The 19,860-nt window shown below is 49.4% G+C and overlaps 8 protein-coding genes across 8 annotated transcripts; 7 read left to right on the top strand and 1 right to left on the bottom strand.

The window, feature by feature from the left end:
- The first annotated feature begins 407 nt into the window (after positions 1-407).
- Positions 408-2,755, top strand: ASPSYDRAFT_48016 (uncharacterized protein). Its single transcript, XM_040847554.1, has 4 exons — positions 408-664; positions 713-983; positions 1,031-1,373; positions 1,420-2,755. The coding sequence occupies exons 1-4, from the start codon at positions 459-461 to the stop codon at positions 2,349-2,351; spliced, it is 1,752 nt and encodes a 583-aa protein (XP_040700548.1). The 5' UTR covers positions 408-458; the 3' UTR covers positions 2,352-2,755.
- On the top strand, positions 2,674-3,626 carry ASPSYDRAFT_1182461 (flavin reductase family protein; the record flags this gene model as incomplete). Its single annotated transcript, XM_040840387.1, has 2 exons — positions 2,674-3,069; positions 3,092-3,626. 2 exons carry the CDS (start codon positions 2,674-2,676, stop codon positions 3,398-3,400), a joined length of 705 nt encoding a protein of 234 aa, XP_040700547.1. The 3' UTR covers positions 3,401-3,626.
- A 995-nt stretch (positions 3,627-4,621) lies between these two features.
- ASPSYDRAFT_1152799 (uncharacterized protein) lies at positions 4,622-6,805 on the top strand. Its single transcript, XM_040839995.1, has 3 exons — positions 4,622-5,492; positions 5,546-5,633; positions 5,698-6,805. Exons 1-3 carry the CDS (start codon positions 4,774-4,776, stop codon positions 6,487-6,489), a joined length of 1,599 nt encoding a protein of 532 aa, XP_040700546.1. The 5' UTR covers positions 4,622-4,773; the 3' UTR covers positions 6,490-6,805.
- A 1,769-nt stretch (positions 6,806-8,574) lies between these two features.
- ASPSYDRAFT_48013 (uncharacterized protein) lies at positions 8,575-10,357 on the top strand. The gene is made up of 4 exons (XM_040847553.1): positions 8,575-9,928; positions 9,985-10,041; positions 10,097-10,200; positions 10,266-10,357. Exons 1-3 carry the CDS (start codon positions 8,686-8,688, stop codon positions 10,147-10,149), a joined length of 1,353 nt encoding a protein of 450 aa, XP_040700545.1. The 5' UTR covers positions 8,575-8,685; the 3' UTR covers positions 10,150-10,200; positions 10,266-10,357.
- A 326-nt stretch (positions 10,358-10,683) lies between these two features.
- On the top strand, positions 10,684-11,997 carry ASPSYDRAFT_59978 (pyridoxal phosphate-dependent aminotransferase; the record flags this gene model as incomplete). The annotated part of the gene is made up of 1 exon (XM_040849783.1): positions 10,684-11,997. One exon carries the CDS (start codon positions 10,684-10,686, stop codon positions 11,995-11,997), a length of 1,314 nt encoding a protein of 437 aa, XP_040700544.1.
- Positions 11,998-12,347: 350 nt separating this feature from the next.
- Positions 12,348-13,992, bottom strand: ASPSYDRAFT_156338 (cytochrome P450; the record flags this gene model as incomplete). Its single annotated transcript, XM_040842550.1, has 2 exons — positions 12,348-13,532; positions 13,585-13,992. The coding sequence occupies 2 exons, from the start codon at positions 13,990-13,992 to the stop codon at positions 12,348-12,350; spliced, it is 1,593 nt and encodes a 530-aa protein (XP_040700543.1).
- A 784-nt stretch (positions 13,993-14,776) lies between these two features.
- Positions 14,777-15,920, top strand: ASPSYDRAFT_33801 (class I SAM-dependent methyltransferase; the record flags this gene model as incomplete). The annotated part of the gene is made up of 5 exons (XM_040845145.1): positions 14,777-14,887; positions 14,943-15,037; positions 15,104-15,363; positions 15,413-15,551; positions 15,623-15,920. The coding sequence occupies 5 exons, from the start codon at positions 14,777-14,779 to the stop codon at positions 15,918-15,920; spliced, it is 903 nt and encodes a 300-aa protein (XP_040700542.1).
- Positions 15,921-16,576: 656 nt separating this feature from the next.
- On the top strand, positions 16,577-19,856 carry ASPSYDRAFT_1182446 (uncharacterized protein; the record flags this gene model as incomplete). Its single annotated transcript, XM_040840386.1, has 5 exons — positions 16,577-16,867; positions 16,913-17,174; positions 17,223-19,269; positions 19,297-19,411; positions 19,473-19,856. The coding sequence occupies 5 exons, from the start codon at positions 16,577-16,579 to the stop codon at positions 19,854-19,856; spliced, it is 3,099 nt and encodes a 1,032-aa protein (XP_040700541.1).
- Between the last annotated feature and the right edge of the window lie 4 nt (positions 19,857-19,860).

The following is a 19,860-nucleotide window of genomic DNA, read 5'->3' as shown; positions in this document are numbered from 1 at the left end:
TGGCGCAGACTCGGCTACACAAATCCGAGAAATTTCCTTTCAGCAAAGAAAAACAAACCAGAAAATGCAGCCTAGGTGCGCCGATCAGACACCAAACCAGCAAGTTGACCGGGCGTAGTGGGTTCGGGTCCACTGGACGAGCCCACCGGTGTGAGACAAGCAAGTCTTGGCCCAATAATATCCAGTAACAGGATGGACTGCCCTGGCACTGATGGCAATTATCTTATCTGATGCCGGCCCCGATTTCGCGTCTGCGCGGCGCATTTTAGGGCAGGTTTAGCACAGTTAGTAGGCCCTTATAGCTCTCGATTGGCCAGATGGCAGCCCGTACCCACCGCAGTTGCGCCCTGCTGGACGGCAAGGGGCGAGCGACAGGCTCTGCAGCATGCCTTTCCTTTCATATAAAGCACAGGCCGGTTTCCCAAGGCTTAGTTTCAGATCGACACCATCCTCTCACCATGGCGCCTCAGGAAGCAACTGCCACCGAGGCTCCTACTGAGCCTACTGGCACTCAGCCCAGTGCAAACGAGGCCGGTAAAGGCCCAGGTACGCCCACTGAGTCTGTTGTCGCGGCCGAGAACCAGGACCAGCAGGATGGAGTGCGAGTCGCCGAAGCCGTCACCAAGTCGTGGTCGAAGAAGTCCTTGATCATCGCCTATGCTTCGTATGTCAATCACACCATATACTTTACGAATACGATCTAACAGAAAAGGATGTGGATGATCTACTGGGTCAATGGTCTTAACAACAACTTCACTGCCAACTTGTCCCCGTATGTCACCAGCGGCTTCGAGTCTCACTCGCTGCTCTCGGTCATCACGGTCATAACCAGTGTAGCAGGCGCAGCATGTCCGATGCCCATTGCAAAAGTGCTGAATCTGTGGGATCGAACCCTGGGGATGGCAATCATGATTGTGATTGCGATCATGGGCTTGATTATGATGGCAGCCTGCAACAATATTGCAATATACTGTGCTGCGCAGGTACGTTCTCCATAGTTCACATGTCCTTGCTCTATCTAACCGGTTAGGCCTTCTACACGGTCGGCCTGACAGGTGTGATCTTCTGCGTGGACGTCATGACCTCCGATACCTCCTCCCTGCGCAATCGAGGAATCGCCTACGGTTTTACCTCGTCGCCCTATATCATCACAGCTTTCGCAGGCCCGAGTCTGTCCAACCGATTCCACGAGTCCAACTGGCGCTGGGCGTACGGCACAACCTGCATTCTCCTCCCGATCGTCGCACTGCCTTTGCTTATCACTTGGGAAGTGGCCAAACGCAAGGCAGACAAGGAGGGCAAACTCGAATACAAGCCTCGCAGCACCCGCACATGGTGGCAGAGCGTCTGGTTCTATGTGATCGAATTTGATGGTATGTCAAGTCCAATGTCCTTTTTCGGCTTCCCTAACATAGATAGTCGTTGGAATCTTCCTTATGGTCGGCGGCCTCATCCTCTTCCTGACCTCGTTCAACATCGCTGGAAATACCGAAGGCGAGTGGCAATCGGCCAAGATCATTGCCATGCTGGTAGTCGGTTTCTGCGTTCTTCTCGCCTTTGGTGCCTACGAGCGATGGGGAGCCACCAAGCCGTTTATCCCGTATAACCTCCTCGCCAACCGCACCGTCATCGGTGCCTGCTTGCTCGATATCACATACCAAGTGTCGTACTACTGCTGGGCCAGTTACTACACCTCCTTCCTTCAAGTCGTCTACAACACCAGCCTCACCCAAGCCGGATACATCAGCGCCATCTTCGACCTCATGGACCCCATCTGGCTCATCGGCTGCGGCTACCTGATCAAACTAACCGGCCGCTTCAAATGGATCCTCATGTGGGCCGTACCCCTGTACCTCCTCGCCAGCGGCCTGATGATCTACTTCCGCAACCCCGGCTTCACCGTCGGATACATGTGCATGTGCCAGATCTTCCTCGCCATCGGCGGCGGCACCATGATCCTAATCGAGCAGATCGCCGTCCTCGCCGCATCCAGCCACGAACAATACGCCTCCATGCTGGCCCTGCTCAGCGTATTCGGCAACGTCGGCGGTGCAGTCGGAAGCAGTGTCTCTGGAGCCATCTGGACGAATATCCTCCCTGTCAAGCTGCGAGAATACCTCCCCGCCGAGACGCGGGACTCGTGGGCGGAGATCTATGAGGACCTCGATGTGCAGCTGAGCTACCCTGTTGGATCGGCGACGCGGACTGCGATTCAGTATGCGTATGCCTCGACGCAGCGGTATATGATGATTGCTGGTACGTCGTTGATGGGGCTGGCGATTGTTTGGGTGTTGTTGATGAAGAACATCAAGGTTAGCAGCAACAATGATGTTGCCAAGGTTCTATTCTAGTGTCCTTTCGAGGTTCGAAATCTGCAGGATAGAAAAGGGTGATAGGAGCGACTTGGTTGATGTTAGGGTTGATCGCGATTGGCCACTTCCAAAGCAATGATGATAGAGTAGATGTAAAATTTGAAAAGTTGTGGACTCTCAAAGTTGTCTCCAATATAAGCAATAGCCCGGACGTACTCAACCTATAATTGGTCATTTTGAGAGCAATCTGTCGAGGTTTGTCGATGTATAATATGGCACATAGGTTATAAAGGGAAACAGGTTGCCCAAGTTACATTCTCTGTGATTATCTTCCTACCAAAATCAAAAATAAATAGTCGCAATGGGGTCTCTAGAGACTCCTCAATCCGAGATAATCTCTCCAGCAATCTTCTACTGGGGAACGCCTGTTGTCCTGATTTCCACCGAAAACGAAGACGGCACATTCAACCTCGCACCCATGTCCTCAGCATGGTGGCTCGGCAACCGATGTCTGCTAGGCCTCGGGGCGATATCACAAACAACGGTCAACCTGCTTCGCACCAAACAATGCGTCCTCAATCTTGCGTCCGAGAACATGGTAGATGCCGTTAATGCTCTCGCCAAAACAACCGGAACGAAGGGCGTGTCGACAGCCTCCCCACACGAAGGGTATCTCTACTTCAAACTCATAAACGGATACAAATACGTCCACGACAAGTTCAGACATGCCGGTTTAACTCCCTTCTCATCCGAGCTGGTCCGACCTGCTCGTGTGGCAGAATGCCCAGTCCAGAGAGGGCGAACTGAAAAACGTCCACGAAATGATGCAAGACACTAATGGAAAGACCTTACTAGCATTAGAGGTCAAAGTTCTGCGCACCCATATCCATGGAAACATTCGAATGGAGGGACACGCCAATCGAATCGATCCTGACAAGTGGCGCCCGTTAATTATGAGCTTTCAGGAATTCTATGGATTGGGTTCGAGGAAGGTTTCGCATTCAGTTCTTGCTGAGATTCAAGAAGAGGCGTATAGACCCGTGGCGGATTCTATTGATGAACAAAGAGGGTCGACGGGTGACATATGACTGGATTTATTGGTTTTGGGGTTTCGCCTGGCGGGCCTCGTCTGGATGTTGGTTGGGGGTGCGACATCAAGGTTCTAAGCTAAGACAAAAAACCATTATTTACGCTTCGTTGTACGTCTAAAAATATTTCTGCGCACTCATATAATTCTATTCGATACTACATAGAAAGGTCCAATGGCAAGTGCGTCTCCATTTCTTGATTGTGCTTCTGGGTCGCAATCATTCTACTTGGGGTTCAACATTTATATACATATTGACCCAACAGTAACGCGCGAGGGAGGTATCCACAAGAATATCTTAATTCGCATGTCGAACGGGGACAATGAATCTTGTCTAGTGTCGTACCCTTGATCGTCTACATGACACCGAAAATGAAGCTATATATTGGCAGTAGTTAGAAGTCAACCATTCCATTGATAGCGCGCAGCAAACGAACGTCGCAAGAGTTCTAGCATGTGACACTCCCCCTCAACCCCATTGACAAACCGGATCAGATCCTTTTCACGAGGCACCTGGGAACAAAAGTCGATGGCTTGTAGTTGGTTCGATTCCCGTCATCGCAGCCTCGCATATGTCGAGCGCCATGGCGGAGTGCAGCGTGAACGCGCAGATCCCGCATTGCCACAGGCGACGAATCAAGCAAGCCAGGAGTTGCGATTGCAGTACTTTTGGTCAACCCCGCCTGGTCTTGTTTGCGGGTTACACGATTGCGTGCAGGGACAGGGGTTCGCGGCTCCCTACCAGGTTCGCCTGCTCAATGGGGCGGCAGTCTCGCCTACGATCAATAATACGTGGCACCTCTCGTTGAATTAAGATAACACACTGTCTTTGATCAAGTGGCCCACTCATAGAAGCATATACAGAATGGGCGGACACTACTGGACTCCTAGACTCCTAGGGCGAGTCATTTATTTCATGCTCGCAGTCAAAGCTGTGCATAGCGGACGGAGCACCCTCTCCGTGCGTGACACGTCGCGAGAAATCAGGGTAAAGCTGTCTCTTTCGCCTTCACGGTGCTGCAGGCAAGATTGTTCCACTACACCTGACGGCCAGACAAGACCTGCATGACGCACATCTCTGAGCTGTTCGATATGCATAATAGCTGTGCCGCAGAGGAGACGGCCTCCACGATGCAACGCGCCGCATTGGAGAGGCTCATAGCGTCAAGCAACTGAGCAGAGGGGACGAACGTAAGATTATCGATGAAGTCATGGAGGCTCACAATGAGACACCTGGTGGAGAAATGATAAATTCCAGTCTCTCCTTCGGCTTGAACTGTACAGAAGATAAGCCCCTTCCACTCTCACTTTCTGGAAAATATACCAAAAGCCAGAATATCTCTACTAAAACCTCACACACTTCCCTTGCCACTCATGTCTGCCACCATGTCTCCCACCATGTCAGTCATGCCTGCTGGCAGCCAGCATCCCCTGCCGGTCCAGAACCAGAGGCCGGCTCCCCAACAGCGACGTGGTAGTCAGGCGTTAGCAGAGCTCCTAAGCCTCTTTGACTCTATTCGTTCGGATCCCAATTTCCAGGTGGCGGAAGAGATCTTCAATGAAACAACTCATCTCCAAAGTCAACTAGAATCCCGAGAGAAGGAACTGGAACAAGTCAAGACCGAAGTATCAACAAAATTAAGGGACAAGCAAACGGCCATAGATCAAATGTTCGACGCGAATCAATGCGAGAGGTCGAAGCTAAAAGAGGCAGCATCGGAGATAGAGTCTCTCAAGAAGCTGATTCAACAGGGAAAGGACACCATCGATCAAAAGGAGAGCGCAATCAGCCACTCCGAAGACCGATATAAAACGCTTGAATCGTCCAATACCCAGTTGAAGTCAGACTTGAAAATTTCCCAACGCGATATTGATAGCCTACAACAAAGGTTGAAGGAAAAAGATGCCCTCCTCGACAGAATCAAGTCGTCTCACTCTGATAACCAGAAACGGTTGAAGGATGCGGAGGGAAGGGCTAAGGAGGCACAGAGAGAGAAGTCTGCTCTAAACACATCATTACAGGCTACAAAGGCCCAGCTGGATAGGATTGAAGGGTATACAACCGAACAATTCGACTCGAGTGACGATGACATGTAAGTTATATCCACGCCAGCGAGAGTTCTCTTCGTGTCCTAGCCTTTCCCAGGGCAGATGCCTTTATGGATCTGTGGCACTATGCCACCACCGAAATCTATCAGCATTTGAATAAAGACCTTTCGCATGAGGTTCTGCAGGTGGGTAGTAACGGAGCAAAACATAATCCCCCTTGGCCATGCTTACACCCGCTGTTGTCTCCAGAACCGTGCCATCTGGGACAAACTCAAACGGCAGAGCGTCTTCGCTGCGGTCCCACTCCCGCATTCCAACTCGCCGGCCGCAAAGAGGATGCGAATGGCTATTGTTCTAGCTATTCTGGCAAGGGAAGTCGACAAGGAAATATTCCAACCCACGTACATTGTACCTGAAGACGCAGGAATTCGAGCGGTTCTCGCCGATCTCGCAGCCTCCGACTATGAGAAAGAATCATTCTGCCGTTCCGTTCTTCTTTCAATTGAACCAGACACGCAGCAACAAGCGCTCCATTCTCGGGTACAAGCAGTTATTAGGAATGTTTCTTCACATCTATATGAAATGCTCCCTGATGACCAGTTTAGCCAGCTGCGCGCAAGCCTTGAGAAGATCGTAGGAAAGGCCGTCGATATCTGGCTTATTGCTCAAAGGGCCCTGCAAAGATATGAACCAGATTTTGAGCCACTTCAATGGGACGACAATGAATGGGATCCCCTCGAGTTCCCGGAGGGAGGCCATGCGGGAAGTGAAACCAGCCCCAATCTGATGGACGAATGTTTGCTCACAGTGTTCCCGCGGCTTACGGTGGTGGAAAAGGGAAACCGTTTCCCACTCACCACTGTGGTCCACTTGAGGAGGTCTCAGTGTATCGAGGCTGCTCGGGAGGTGAGCAGTGTCCCAACCAGCCCTGTTCATGATCGCCTTGTGTCAGGTCGAGCTCGGAGGAGATCAAGTGTGACAAGCAGTGCCGGCCATGCAAATGGCACCCCGCCGGTCAAAAAAAAGTCCCAAGGTCCCTAGTGAAACGGACCTGGGACGCATTTGGGATTGTTATTGCGCGCTGGTGATTTTTTCCTTTTCCCCTACATTCCTTTTGTTTTAATTTACTGGGCTAAATTGATACTGGCTATTTTACTTCATGTGGATACTTGGATGAATCCGACTTTCCCTCGTAGACGGCTTTTCTTGGCCAGATTGTGAGACTGAATAAGGGCCCTAGATGGTGGATGCTTTGGGCAAGACCATCTCTCAGTACATCCATATATTCGGCGACTACTCCACTCGGTGATTGCGGCGACTCCTGGTTCCGATGGTATGTCTGTGGCTAACGTCTGTCAACTGTACAGGGAGATTCGAAACTAGTATCACCCCTAAGTTTCATTTTCTGTTTCAGAAACCCTTGAGCAGAAATCCGCTAGTACATATCACGAATAGTCCCAGAATAATAATACCTCTGATAGCAGGCTTCGAAGCGTCAACGCCGCGTGCTTTTTCAATAATTCGCTAGGCGAAACAACTACGAGCAATTCCCTCTCCCCGCTACACCGTGACTGAGCTTATACTGGAAGCAGACACGGCAGCAACAAAGTACAATCTGGAGGTTGGATTAGTTGGCGTCTTGGGCACGATGGAAGTTCTCAACCTATACCTGAATGACCCGAGAAGATCCTCTTCGGATTGTCTATCCCGCGTCCGTTGATTACCTTTGTTCTCGAAAGATTCACGATCAAGAGCTGACACGCGGCACGCAAATATCAGACGGAGTATTTCCAACATACCACAAAGGGGTACGATATATTCTTAAGATAGTGACACGTTACTCTTACAAATCTTGTGATACCCGTGTCTTTCAGAAGGAGCTGGAGAATCTCGGCTACTTTGCGGACGTGCGTGGTATAGTGCAAACGGCGGAGGTTGCCATGTCTATAAGCCCCTTGTGTGCTCGAGAGGATAGCAATGGACTCCTAGTTGTGACTCAGACTCTGCTAAGGGCATATCCTAAATGTTCTTTCCCGGAGGTCCTTTCAGAAACAGGGTCAAATAGTACTCTGAGAGCTAGCTAATATATTCCACTTCACTACCATCAAGATAAATCGCGATAGTCTACTCGATTCTTCAGCGTTGCGTGTGGTTCTAAATATGGGAATAAATTCGTATCTTTCGTTCAAAGGCGGCGTAGACATCATGTTGAAGAGAATGTCCTTTGCATCTGACATACATTAGGCATGTTGTGTGCAGTTCTAAGATATACCAGAGGGTCCAGACCTATTATGCGGGTATGAGGAGATTACAAACAATTAGACATGCGTTTTGGCCAGCGGGAGTACCAAACGCAATATCCCGCCGCAAGCAGCGATGCAGGCAGGATAAGAGAGTACCGCGGCTTGCATGCCAAGCGCGAGCAGGACAAGTGCGTACAAGTAGAGAATTGAAGGCCGCATTTGCGATAAGTAAAGGCGAAAGCAGTCGTACTGGATCAGTGCTGTGGATTCAATGAATGAGGTTGACGGCACGGCACCTGACAGAAAAACGTTCCTTGGGGGGCGGGGTAGATGGGAAAAGCTTTCCAACAACATCATCTTTCCGTCGCTCCTAGGCTAATGCGATTTCCAAACCCATCACCCCCAGTATGAGCGTTGAGATAACAGCCTGTCCCATCTATGGCGACACCATAGCAAACACTGCCAAAATCATTATTTGTTTCAACATTCACTTCTAGACATTTGTCATAGACACTAATAAAGTACCCTGTGAATTTGTCATGGCCGACAGCAATGCAGATGTTATCCTGATGGTATTCACGTCGCACCATCTTCCCTATCTTGAGTTAGTTCAGGATTTATTTTATTTCTAAAGATTATTCACTTACCGCGAGATTGATGTCTTGTTTCTTGATCGGTTGATAGGGTTTATTTCCGTGAGAAAGAGTGGATTTTAACTTTTAAGCCTCTGACATCTGGAAACGATAAACCTTCGCTCCAGAAGTTCTTGCAATGGATCGGGGACTGGACGTTGATATGGGTCCTGCTGCGGGGTAGAAATCCCCCACTCTGTCTCGTACAGGTGCCGAATCGAGCTGAACCCCGCCTTTGCCAAGCCTGATTCGCTCAGTCATGGCAGAGGTCCAGGAAAGCCCATCTCCAGTTCAAAGGGAGAGGGGGAGTGTCGTCACTTGGACATTATTATCTATCTTTACATGCGGGTTGGGCTCTCATTATGTCCTCACGCAGGCCATCCCGCTTGATGCTACGCCTTCAGAGCTTCTTTAGTAGGCCGACCCAAACTCCAAGGGAAACCAATCCACTGGAACAGACAGATTGCTCTGCACTGGAAAAGCCCAGCGCAAGTTCCTTCCCATGTGGTATCAAAGTCTGGCACGACTGTTCTAATGCCATAGTCGACATCTGTTTTATCCACGGGTTGACCGGAGACAGAGACACCACTTGGACTGTTAGAGGACAGTCCCAACCCTGGCCAAAGACACTCCTTCCGGCGGTGTTTGAGGAAGCTCGCATACTCACTTATGGCTATGATGCTTATATAGTGCGACCTTCGGTGGCTTCAAAAAATCGATTACGCGACCATGCGAATAACCTTCTAACCGATTTATGCAATGTCCGCCACGACGCTTCGTCTCGCCCCCTTATTTTCATCAATCATAGCTTGGGTGGCCTCGTGTGCAAGAAAGCACTTTTGGACTCGCGCAATCATTCTGAGCGTCACCTTCGAAGTATCTTCAAATATACCAAGGGTATCATCTTCATGGGCACTCCTCATAAGGGTTCCTGGATAGCAAACTGGGCGAGAATTCCAGCTTCTGCCCTTAGCCTTGTGAAGTCCACCAATACCTCTCTTCTGGGAATATTGGAAACAGATAACGAGCTCCTTGAAAATATTCAAATTGAGTTCGGGGGGATGATTCGATACTTGCGCGAGAGCGGCAGGAGTTTTGAGGTCACATGCTTTTTTGAAGAGCTACCCATGCTCGGAGATGTTCTCATAGTGCCTAAGGAATCTGCCACTCTCGAAAATTACAATTCAATTAGTATCCACGCCAATCATAGCAATATGGTTAAGTTTCACTCGGCAGATGATAATGGGTATGGAAGACTGCTTGGAGAATTGTTGAGATGGAGAAACGAACTTGTCCGAGGGGGATGGGTCTATGAAGGAGTGTCTGAAGACGTTTCATCGCAATTCTACAGTCGACGGGGCATCTCCTCCGGCCATCTGCGGCAAACGCATCCGGAAAGAAGAGTTGCCCAATATCGCAACAATCCTTCATCCCGCGCTTCTCACATTCTTCGGAATCGTCCATATACCGTATCGGACTCCCAAATTCGCAAAGGGGAGCTTGAATGGAGCCGGATCCTAGAAGTGCGGACCATCAAAAGGTCATGTTGGAATTGTGGTAGCGGCGGACATAAGCAGATTGACTGCGAAAATGAATGCGGCAAATGTATAGCTTCAATCGCAAAACAACACCGAACGTTACTAACGTCTTTTGGTTTATAGGTCTCTATTATGGCCACAAAGCTGGCGAATGCGAATTCCCAGTTCGTTGTCAGGAATGTAAGAACTTGCTGCTCCCCAAACATCCTGTATGCACTCACAAATATATCCACAGGTGAAGAACAACATCACACAAGCAAAGACTGCCCTCAAAGGAGATACTATTAGGCACATTTTCTTGATGAGAGGAGACAAATCAACCACAGGACCCCGACAGAGGTAAGGATGCTTCTGACATTCCCCCCGAACCCATATACTGATACAGTACTAAGTCGATCTTAAAGTCAATCATATTTGGTTAACCCCACAACAAGGCGACCACAGGAATCCCAAAACCACTCTTCATGAATTTGTTTTTACTGTTCCAGTACCAGGCAATTCACATTAGTGAGCCGTCACGGCGAATTAGAACTGAAATCTCTGCTAGCTGCCTTTCGACTTTTAGGGCCTGAAAGAATGCTTTTAAATTCCATGGTTCCAAGGGGCCGGCTACATAACCGGCCAGCGAACTGAACACAATATTATCAGACCTCTTTAGACTTCTGCCAGTATAACTTGAGATCTGGGTCCACGTGACTCACATACCCGAGATCGGCTGCCTTGAAGTCTCATCCTGAGGCCGACTTTATCTAAAACCATGAGTTCTTGACATTGTCGTCCACACCCCGTTTGATCGTGACATCTACGATTGCCATCATCAACATGGCAGATCTGACCAAGCCTCGCGTAGTCTCCCAGCGAGCACAGACTGCTTCAGACGCCACGTCCAAGAACCTGATGTGGGACATTATGAATGACCTGTGGTGCCCATCCGCCAATCCCGAGGGCTACGTCAATGTCGGCGTCGCAGAGAACGCCCTCATGCACGATGAGATTCTGGAATTCCTGAACAGGAAATTGGAACTCCCTGCAAACTATCTGACCTACAACGATGGCGGAGGCGGGTCGTCGCGGCTTAGAAACGCCATTTGCCACTTCCTCAACCACCACATGAAACCAGTCAGACCGCTTGAACCGAGCCATCTCATCGTCACAAATGGTGTTTCGCCTGCTATCGAGCATGTGTCTTGGGCTTTTGCCGATCCTGGTGAAGGAATAATGCTGGGTCGACCCTACTATGGCACATTCATCCCTGATATCTCACTGCGGCCGGGAACTCAAGTTGTCGAGGTAGCCTTCGACGATGTTGACCCTCTCGGTATTGAAGCAGTTGGGAAATATGAGAAAGCTCTTCTACACTTTCAACAGAATACGGGCAAACGTGTCCGAGGACTCATGCTCTGCCACCCGCATAACCCGCTTGGACGATGTTATCCTCGCGAAACAATTATGGGGCTGATGAAGCTCTGCCAGAAGTATCAGATTCATCTCATCAGCGACGAAATATACGCCCTTTCGGTGTTTGAGAACAAGGTGGATCATGACGGGCCACCACCGGTGGAATTCGAGTCGGCGTTGTCCATCGACCTCACCGGCATTATCGATCCTGAACTGGTCCATGTCCTCTGGGGAATGAGCAAAGACTTCGGTGCTAATGGGATCCGCGTGGGCGTTCTCATTTCTCAGGCGAATCCAGACGTGCATCTGGCATTGAAGAGCATCTCGTTATATTCCTACTCCTCGGGGATTGCAGACCACCTCACCTCACTTCTTCTGGAAGATACGGCCTTTACGGATTCATATATCAAAGAGAATCAAAAGAGACTCGGCGATCAATATGCCTATACCGTCGACATTCTGAACCGCGAAGGCATCGAACACGCGCCAGGCTGCAATGCCGCGTTCTTCCTATGGGTAAATCTAGGACAGAGATATCGTGAGCTGCATCCTGGTATTGCAGATAGCGAACGGATCAGTGATAAAGTCATGCAGCAGCTGCTACAACGCAGGGTATTCCTGGCGAGTGGGGAGCTCTTCGGTGCTGAGAAGGATGGGTGGTTTAGAGTTGTGTTTACGCAGCCCAGGGAGTACTTGAAAGAGGCATTAGACAGGATATATGCAGCGATGAAAGATTGATAGAGGGTTTGGCACTATTGGCTGAGAATCCATCCGTATGACCGTCAGCTAGACGACAAGCATAATACAAATATCAAAACATGATCTCCCAGGCACAGCGACATAACCAGAGAGATTTGTAGAGAGACCTCCAAAGGTGTCACCATCCTGCCCCTGCAGTCCCTGGATCCGGTGCCCATGAGGTAATATCGATCCTTGATTACTGAGTAACTTCAAGATTGGAAATGGTTGGACAAAAGGTTTGCACACTAGGCACGGCCACATGTGCTCTAACAATCATGCGAGGCCGCTGAAATAGAGCTAAAATCTCTCTCCTCGTTTAGTTTTCCCCCTTTAGTTTTCTCGTTGGCCTAGAATTGACTGTATCCCCCGTATTCACAAACTTCTGGCTCATGCAAGCGAACGGTGACTGGCTCCGCTGGGTAGGTCGTGAGGGAGCATTCGGCACGCATTGGCTTTTCAGGATATACATCCTCCATGCTGTCGAATCGCTGCAGGAGGCGAACAAGAACGTAGCCTGCCTCTGTCAAAGCAAACTGTTGGCCGATGCAGATGCGAGGCCCACCATTGAACGGAATATACTCCCATCCAGTTTTGCGATGCTCCCATCTCTCCGGTATAAACTCGGCTGCATCGTGGCCCCAAAAGTTCTTCCGTCGGTGTATTACGTAGGGACTATACTCTATCACTTGGCCTTTTCGTATGAATATGGGAGACTTTCCATCGGTTCCTCCGCCTTCTGGAATTGTAGTGTCGGATATAGCAGACCGTCTGTTCAAGGGCACCACAGGGTGAAGACGCAGTATTTCACTCATCACATGTTGCAAATACTGGCAGGACTTGAGCGTGGAGAACGAAATATTTGCTGTTGACGGGTAAGGGCCGAAAGTTGCAGTGACTGATGCTCGTAGCTTTTGGAAGACCCGTGGATGCCGTGACAGGCGCAACACAGTCCAGCTTAGTAGAGACGCGGTTGTATCACGACCAGCGAGAAGCAAATGGAGTACCTGAGATCGTAATTCTACTGGATCGTTTGTGTCTGCTGCCAACGCATCTAAGAAAACATATTGTTTCCCGCGTAGATCCTGTTCAGTGTCTTGGCTTTTGCTTCTGGCCAGTGCATCATTAACAAACTGATCCACAAACATATGGACTGTTGCGTCTGAGTGCCGGGTTTCTTTTGAATTAATGATCCAAGATAACGCCCCGAGTTGAATTCGTTTGCTTGCTGCTCGCTGTGATCGATCGAAATAAACCGCAAGGTTGTCTCCTGGGTCATGAGAATGTCGCAGTGAACCTAACTGACTATTAACGCTTTTCCCAAAAAGAAACTCCGTGGCAGAGTCGATTGTCAAGTTGAAAAAAATAGACTGTATGTTCGTAGGCGAGGTCCAACCGTCGGCAGCGACACGAAGCATCTGCATCGCATTCTGGACATGCCGCTCCTCAAGGTCTAACTGACCAATCTGTTCTCTGGTGAACTGTGGCCTCAACAAAGCCCGCGACCGGGACCAGTCGACCCCTTCCGCGGTGAACTTTGGCGGTTACTATCTCTCTTGAAGGCACTTGTAAAGGTAGCATACTCACAATACCCGAGCCGAGGAGTGGTAGGAGACTTTGCAGGCGAACCTTTCCCAGCTCGAATTCTTTAAATTGCGTTGCAAGAACAGCTTTAACATTTTGCGGGTTGCTGGTGAAAATCTTATCACCACCTATATCACGGACGATAAAAGTGTCGACTTGTCGACCTTCTTTCTCGCTGACTGTCGAGACGCGGCCTTCTACATATTCACACAACATATTCGCCCTGTCGGCGGCCAACAGCTCCACGAGGCTGCCGAAGCCCGGGGAGGCCCTGCATGGGTAAATGGGAGGGTCTTTGCATCCTCTACTCGCCTGTTTTCGTAAGAGCTGCCAAGATGTGATAATATATGTGACAGACTTCACCAGGATAATGGTTAGCGCTGCAAATGTCCAAAGACCGAGTAGTGCCATTTTCAAACTGAATAACCAAGCGCTTTGATAGTGGCCAAGGGGAATGACCGTCATGAGCTCTGAAGAACTTTTAATATAATACATGCAGAAGCGTGGATTCAGCGAACCAAAACTACAATCCCAAGGAAAACTTCCGGCCAGATTCAATAAAATCAAACGTGGCGCTTTGCAGAGGGCATTGCTGTTTGTTTGGTAGACATGTGCCGCAATTTAGGGTTCGGTGCAAAGAATCGGCGAATACTTGCTATTCATTTATTAATGCTCACCACTGGACTTACCCCTTGCTGGGAAATGGGGCGGCCTGATTAATCAACTACTACAGAGTATAATACGAGTTGTGAATAAAATCTGGGGCTTGCTGGGCGTGTCCAAGCCCGCAGAGGAAGATCCATCGGGAATCCTTCTGGCCTACCGGTAACGATGTCCTGCCAAACCCAACGGTTCCGCTCGCCTTTGGGAATCGATATTTCGTCTGTCTTCCGGCAGGGATTACTCTACCGGCTAAACTTTCTCCGGTTCGGCCGGTGGTACAGTAGGCTTAGAGAAGGTAAATAATATTTGCTTTCCGCTTCTGGAGCTGTTTATGACCAAGGTTCAGTATTTCCCAGGCCATCTAGAAGTGCCTAGGCTGACGACATAAGAATAATTCGTATATATAAAGCGGCGGAAGCCATGTAAACTATTTAGCCCGGTTTTGGTACCAAATGTGCCCGAGTAGTCTGATTCCCTAAAGTTCCTAGTCATACAGAATTGGGGACTCGCTCGGATTTGGCCGAATGTCAAGATGACGCCGCAACGACTTGATACAGACCCAATCGACGTTTACGCTTTGCCGCGTGGAAAGGAAGAGGAAAAAAGGCAAGTTTGGGTGCCTGAACGGGCTTTTGCCATCGGTGTACTTTGAGCTGACTTGGAGCCCGCGTTCTGATGCGGTCAGACTGAACCACCAGCACCGAGTATTTACTCAGTTGGGTAATGGCCTTATACACCCGTCCATTCCAAAGCCTCACCTAAGAAGCATCGCGGACATAGCAACAGGTACAGGGTAGGTGGGCTTTCTAATTCTCATTCTTAGCCAAACCGGAGAACTAGCTGATATCTTTTTATTTAGTGTTTGGCTTCTGGACGTAGCTAAAAGCCTCTGTCGGAACGATGCACTATACGTCGGATTCGATATATCCAGCTCGCAGTTTCCAACACCTGCATCGCTGCCGCCGGAGGGATCTTTCATGTTCAAAGTGCACGATATGACCAGACATTTTCCAGCTGAATATCATGCACAATTTGACCTCGTCAACATTCGACTGGTCGTACAAGGGTTGAAGGCTGCAAATGTTGCCTTGGTCATATCTCATGCCCTTCAGTTACTGAGTGAGTTGCTCTCCATCCCAGCAATCCAAGTTCTCTTCCACTGACACAGGGGGGAAAGAGCCTGGGGGTTATATCCAATGGGGCGATGTGACTTGGGCTGAAGTTACGTCTGTCCCTTCGCATTTGGATCTAGATATGGTGGATGGGATAATCAGGGCCCACATGAGGCACCATGGGCTCTCAATGAGGTGTGCAAATGAGTAAACCTGTTCGATCGCTTTCAAGGATACCACAGCTGACGCCAATTTTACTCTCACAGGCTGCCGGACCTGGTTGAACTAGCGATGAAAAGACAGGGACTGAAGGATATCACACGCTCAGATAACTATTCGAATAACTCTAAACTCTCTGTCGAGGAGGGTATACGCGTTCTAAAGGAAGCTGAGCTGAGCATGCTCCCAAAGGCCGCGGAAACGGTCAGAAACTCGGTACCATTAACATCACTTGGACAAAAACAAATCTCGGAGATGACAGGAAAGGTTAATCAGGCGCTGGTCAGTAGTAGCCAAATATGGAGGTTCTCATTTGCCGTGGTAGTCGGGAGGAAAGATAATTAGTTATATTTGAAGTCCCTGTTACAGGGTTGGCATTTGAGAACCGTTTCCATCTGAATCTTCAATGCATGGGATAAGTCGCTGTCTGTATAGACAGCAATGCTACGGTCTCTCCCAGACTATCGAAATTGGTTATTTAGTGTAATAAAAGTGTTCGATTGGGCGTTTTACCATTACTTCAACTGAGTAATGCTACATTTGAGTAGCAACCATAGGAGTACTATATTGTGCGCCCGAACAGGTAAAGGTACAGACTGAGGATTTATTTTGTTCGGTTTGGCTGTATTTCTCAGCAACAAACAGTCTGACAACCAGAGTGATGAAGTGACCATTGACTGCTCGCTGTGATGCGTGGAACCTGAATACCCTGGCTCGGCCAGTCGGGCAAAACCAAACATTCCCGCCGTACTGTTCCTCCGACAGGAGAAGTACTTATATTTATAATAATTCATGGAATTACTATTCCTAGGTATTGGTAATATCAATAAGCATGTGGTGCCGACACATCCGCCAGGTGCGAACAGGACCAGGACAACGCAACGTAGACCGAAAAGAAAGCCCTGCTCGAATACTTGGCTATATAAAGAATGTGACATCCGGACTTGACATGACAAACTCGTCCATTATTCTGTACTCGTGTCTTAGATATAACCGCCAAAATGGGTTCAATGTACGAGACTGATCCAGGAAGGAGACTCTTACCGTCGGTCGTCGACCACTGGGCAGCAGTAGATCCGAAGACGCCGTTCTGCAACCTCCCAAACGCCATAACACCGCAAGATGGCTTTCATCCTGTATCATTCGGGGACATCTCCCATTGCACTGACTTTATGTGCGGTTGGATTGAGGCCCTGGTTGGTCGTGGTGCTGGGGAAACGGTGGCCTATCTAGGCGTCAACGACATTAGATACCTTGTCGTCTTCCTCGCATGCAATAAGATGGGCTACAATGTATGCCATAATAATACCAAAAGACTGTCACTGACCCATTTGCAGGTATTCCTACCGTCGACAAGAAACTCGGATGAGGCCCACGTGCATCTTCTCCAGGCAACCAGCCCAGTCGCTTTCTTATACACCCCCGAATTCAGGGGCAAAGTGCAAGGCTTGCGGGTCCATTATCCGAAAATGAACATTTTCGAAATTCCTTCCTTGGATTCTATGTTAGCAGGCGAGGCCCAGCACTACCCTTACACGAAATCGTTCGAGGAGGAAGAAGACCAAGTCAGCGTGGTTATGCATACATCGGGGACTACAGGTCCGGCTCTCGAAGAGCATATGATTTGCTAGACACTGACTTCTATAGGCCTCCCTAAGCCAATATACCTGACCCATGGGTTCTTCTTCACTGCTGCCAACCTAGCCAACTATCCACTCCCCCGGGGTCGGTCTTCGCCTCTTTCCCAGATGCAGCTGGAAAATAACGTGGTTTTAACCGTCACACCATTCTTCCACATAATGGGGTTCTTCCCATTTATCGCAGCGATCTTGTTACGAATTCCATTCTCTGTGCCGCCTCTCAAACCACTTTCTGGACAGCTTGTGATGGATATAATCGAGGCGTGGAAGCCGCACACGGCCTTCCTCCCACCGTCTCTCATCGAGGACATCTGCAGCACCCCAGGAGGAATGAACTCTTTGGCAAAGCTAAATCGCCTTTACTTCGGAGGCGCCCCTCTGGCGCCAAAGACAGGAGACATACTACGGGAAAGGGTGTCTATAATTTGTGCGTATGGGTCCACCGAGATGGGCCTCGTTGCCGCCATGATCCCAGAAGATAGCAAAGACTGGTCTTATTTTGACTGGGCGCCAGGTTACAACACTTTCATGGACCCAGTCGGTGATGATCTCTATGAACTTGTTCTCCGACGAGGCGAGAACCGAGACTGGCATGCAATCTTCCACACATTTCCCACGCTGATGGAATATCACACGAAGGACTTGTTTCGCCAGCACCCGACCAAGCCTAACCTCTGGCAATACGCCGGTCGACTGGACGACATTATTGTTCTTAGCAATGGTGAAAAGTTCAATCCCGTTACTATGGAGAAACGCATTGAGGCTGTGCCCCTCGTCTCAAGGGCGTTGGTCGTCGGCCAAGGCCGGTTCCAGGCTGCGCTTCTCCTTGAACCCAACTGGGATTTGTGGGATACGAATGGATTCACCGCAGTGGAGGCTTTTATAGGTGCCGTGTGGCCTCAAGTTCAGGATGCGAATGAATCTGTGCCGACTTATGCTCGTGTGATGCGAGACCACATTGGCATTGCGGCAAGGGTTAAGCCGTTCAAAACAACCGCGAAAGGGAGTACGCAGCGTCGACAGGTCAACGACGATTATAAAAGTGAGATAGAGGAGCTGTACAACAGAGAGAATGACACAAGCCTGGATGTTCTCGAGGACGGTTCACTGGAATCAGTGGAGCAGTTTGTTCGTCGGGCTGTAATCAACCAGCTCGGGCGTGAAATTGGCGACGAGGATGATTTATATGTGTCTGGATTTGATTCTCTCCAAACGACTTCACTTGCAAATACCCTCAGCAGGGCGATTAAGGCAAAGGATACGGACGACCACCGTGATGAACCTGTTACAGCGCATATGATATATAACAACCCGTCTATTGCTTCGTTGTCACTTGTAGTTACTGGCCTTATCGATGGAACAATGCCTAAAGCTGAAATCTCCCGAATCGACAGAATCAACGAGCTATTTCAGTCCTTTACAAATGATCTGCCAGGACCAAGGAAGACCACTGCTTCGAGGCCAGCAAGCAAAGGAAACGTCGTCCTGCTCACCGGCTCCACTGGATCTTTCGGCAGCTATGTTCTGGACACGTTGCTAGGTGACCCATCAGTGAAGAAGATATATTGCCTGAATCGATCTCTCGATGCAGAGTCACGCCAGACGGAAAGTCACCATGAGAAAAGGTTAAGGGCGATAGAACCCAACAGGAACCGGCTTGAATTCGTGCAAGCAGATTTCTCAGAAGACCAGCTGGGCCTGCCCCATGTGATATACACCGAGCTTCTTGGTGAAGTGAATGTGGTCATCCACAATGCGTGGAAGGTTGACTTCAATCAATCACTCGCCTCCTTCCACCCAATGATCAAAAGCGTTCGCAGCTTGGTCAACTTCTCTTCAGAAGCGAAATACTGCCCACATCTGTTCTTCGTGTCGTCTATTAGTTCAATAGGTGCATGGGATCCGTCCATGGGTCATCCATCCGCACCAGAAGGGCCAGTGCACAATCCAGATGCAGCATTGAAGCAGGGATACGCCGAGTCAAAGCATATAGCAGAGAGACTTTGCTATACTGCGTCAGACAAGGTTGACATTCCAACTACTATCCTTCGCGTGTGACAAATCGCGGGACCAACCAACAGCCTGGGAAGCTGGAATTCGCGAGAATGGATTCCAGCTTTGATGAAGTCGTCGATAAGTCTGGGACAGATTCCTTCTACGCTAGGTGGTGCAAATGAAATCAACTGGATTCCAATAGTAAGACCCTCCTGACCTTAATCGATTATCTAGACTGAATGTCTAATACGCATGAATATAGGACAGCCTAGCCGAGATCGTGTGGGAGATTATACAGTACCGTCTGTTGCTGCAGTCGGAATCAACATCGGCCACATTCCACCTTGTCAATCCTCGCATAGTTGACTGGACCGCACTAAGTGCACATATAGGACAGAAACTGGGCCTGCAAACCATTGCGCTCTCCAGTTGGATTCAGGACTTGGATAAGGCAAGCCAGACTGATGCTAAAGATACACCTGCAGTGACACTCCTTGGCTTCTTCCGTGGATTACTGAGGAACAATGGGAGCGTGTCTGTCATTGATGTCAGTAAAGCAATGGAAGCCAGCAACAGTATGCGTCGCCTCGAACCGGTCACAGTGGCCATGATGGACAACTGGGCTCGCCAGTGGGTATACAATTGATACC

Source organism: Aspergillus sydowii (assembly GCF_001890705.1).
Source record: "Aspergillus sydowii CBS 593.65 unplaced genomic scaffold ASPSYscaffold_9, whole genome shotgun sequence".
In the NCBI taxonomy this organism is placed as follows: domain Eukaryota; kingdom Fungi; phylum Ascomycota; class Eurotiomycetes; order Eurotiales; family Aspergillaceae; genus Aspergillus; species Aspergillus sydowii.
This window is presented reverse-complemented; position numbering and strand designations above follow the sequence as displayed.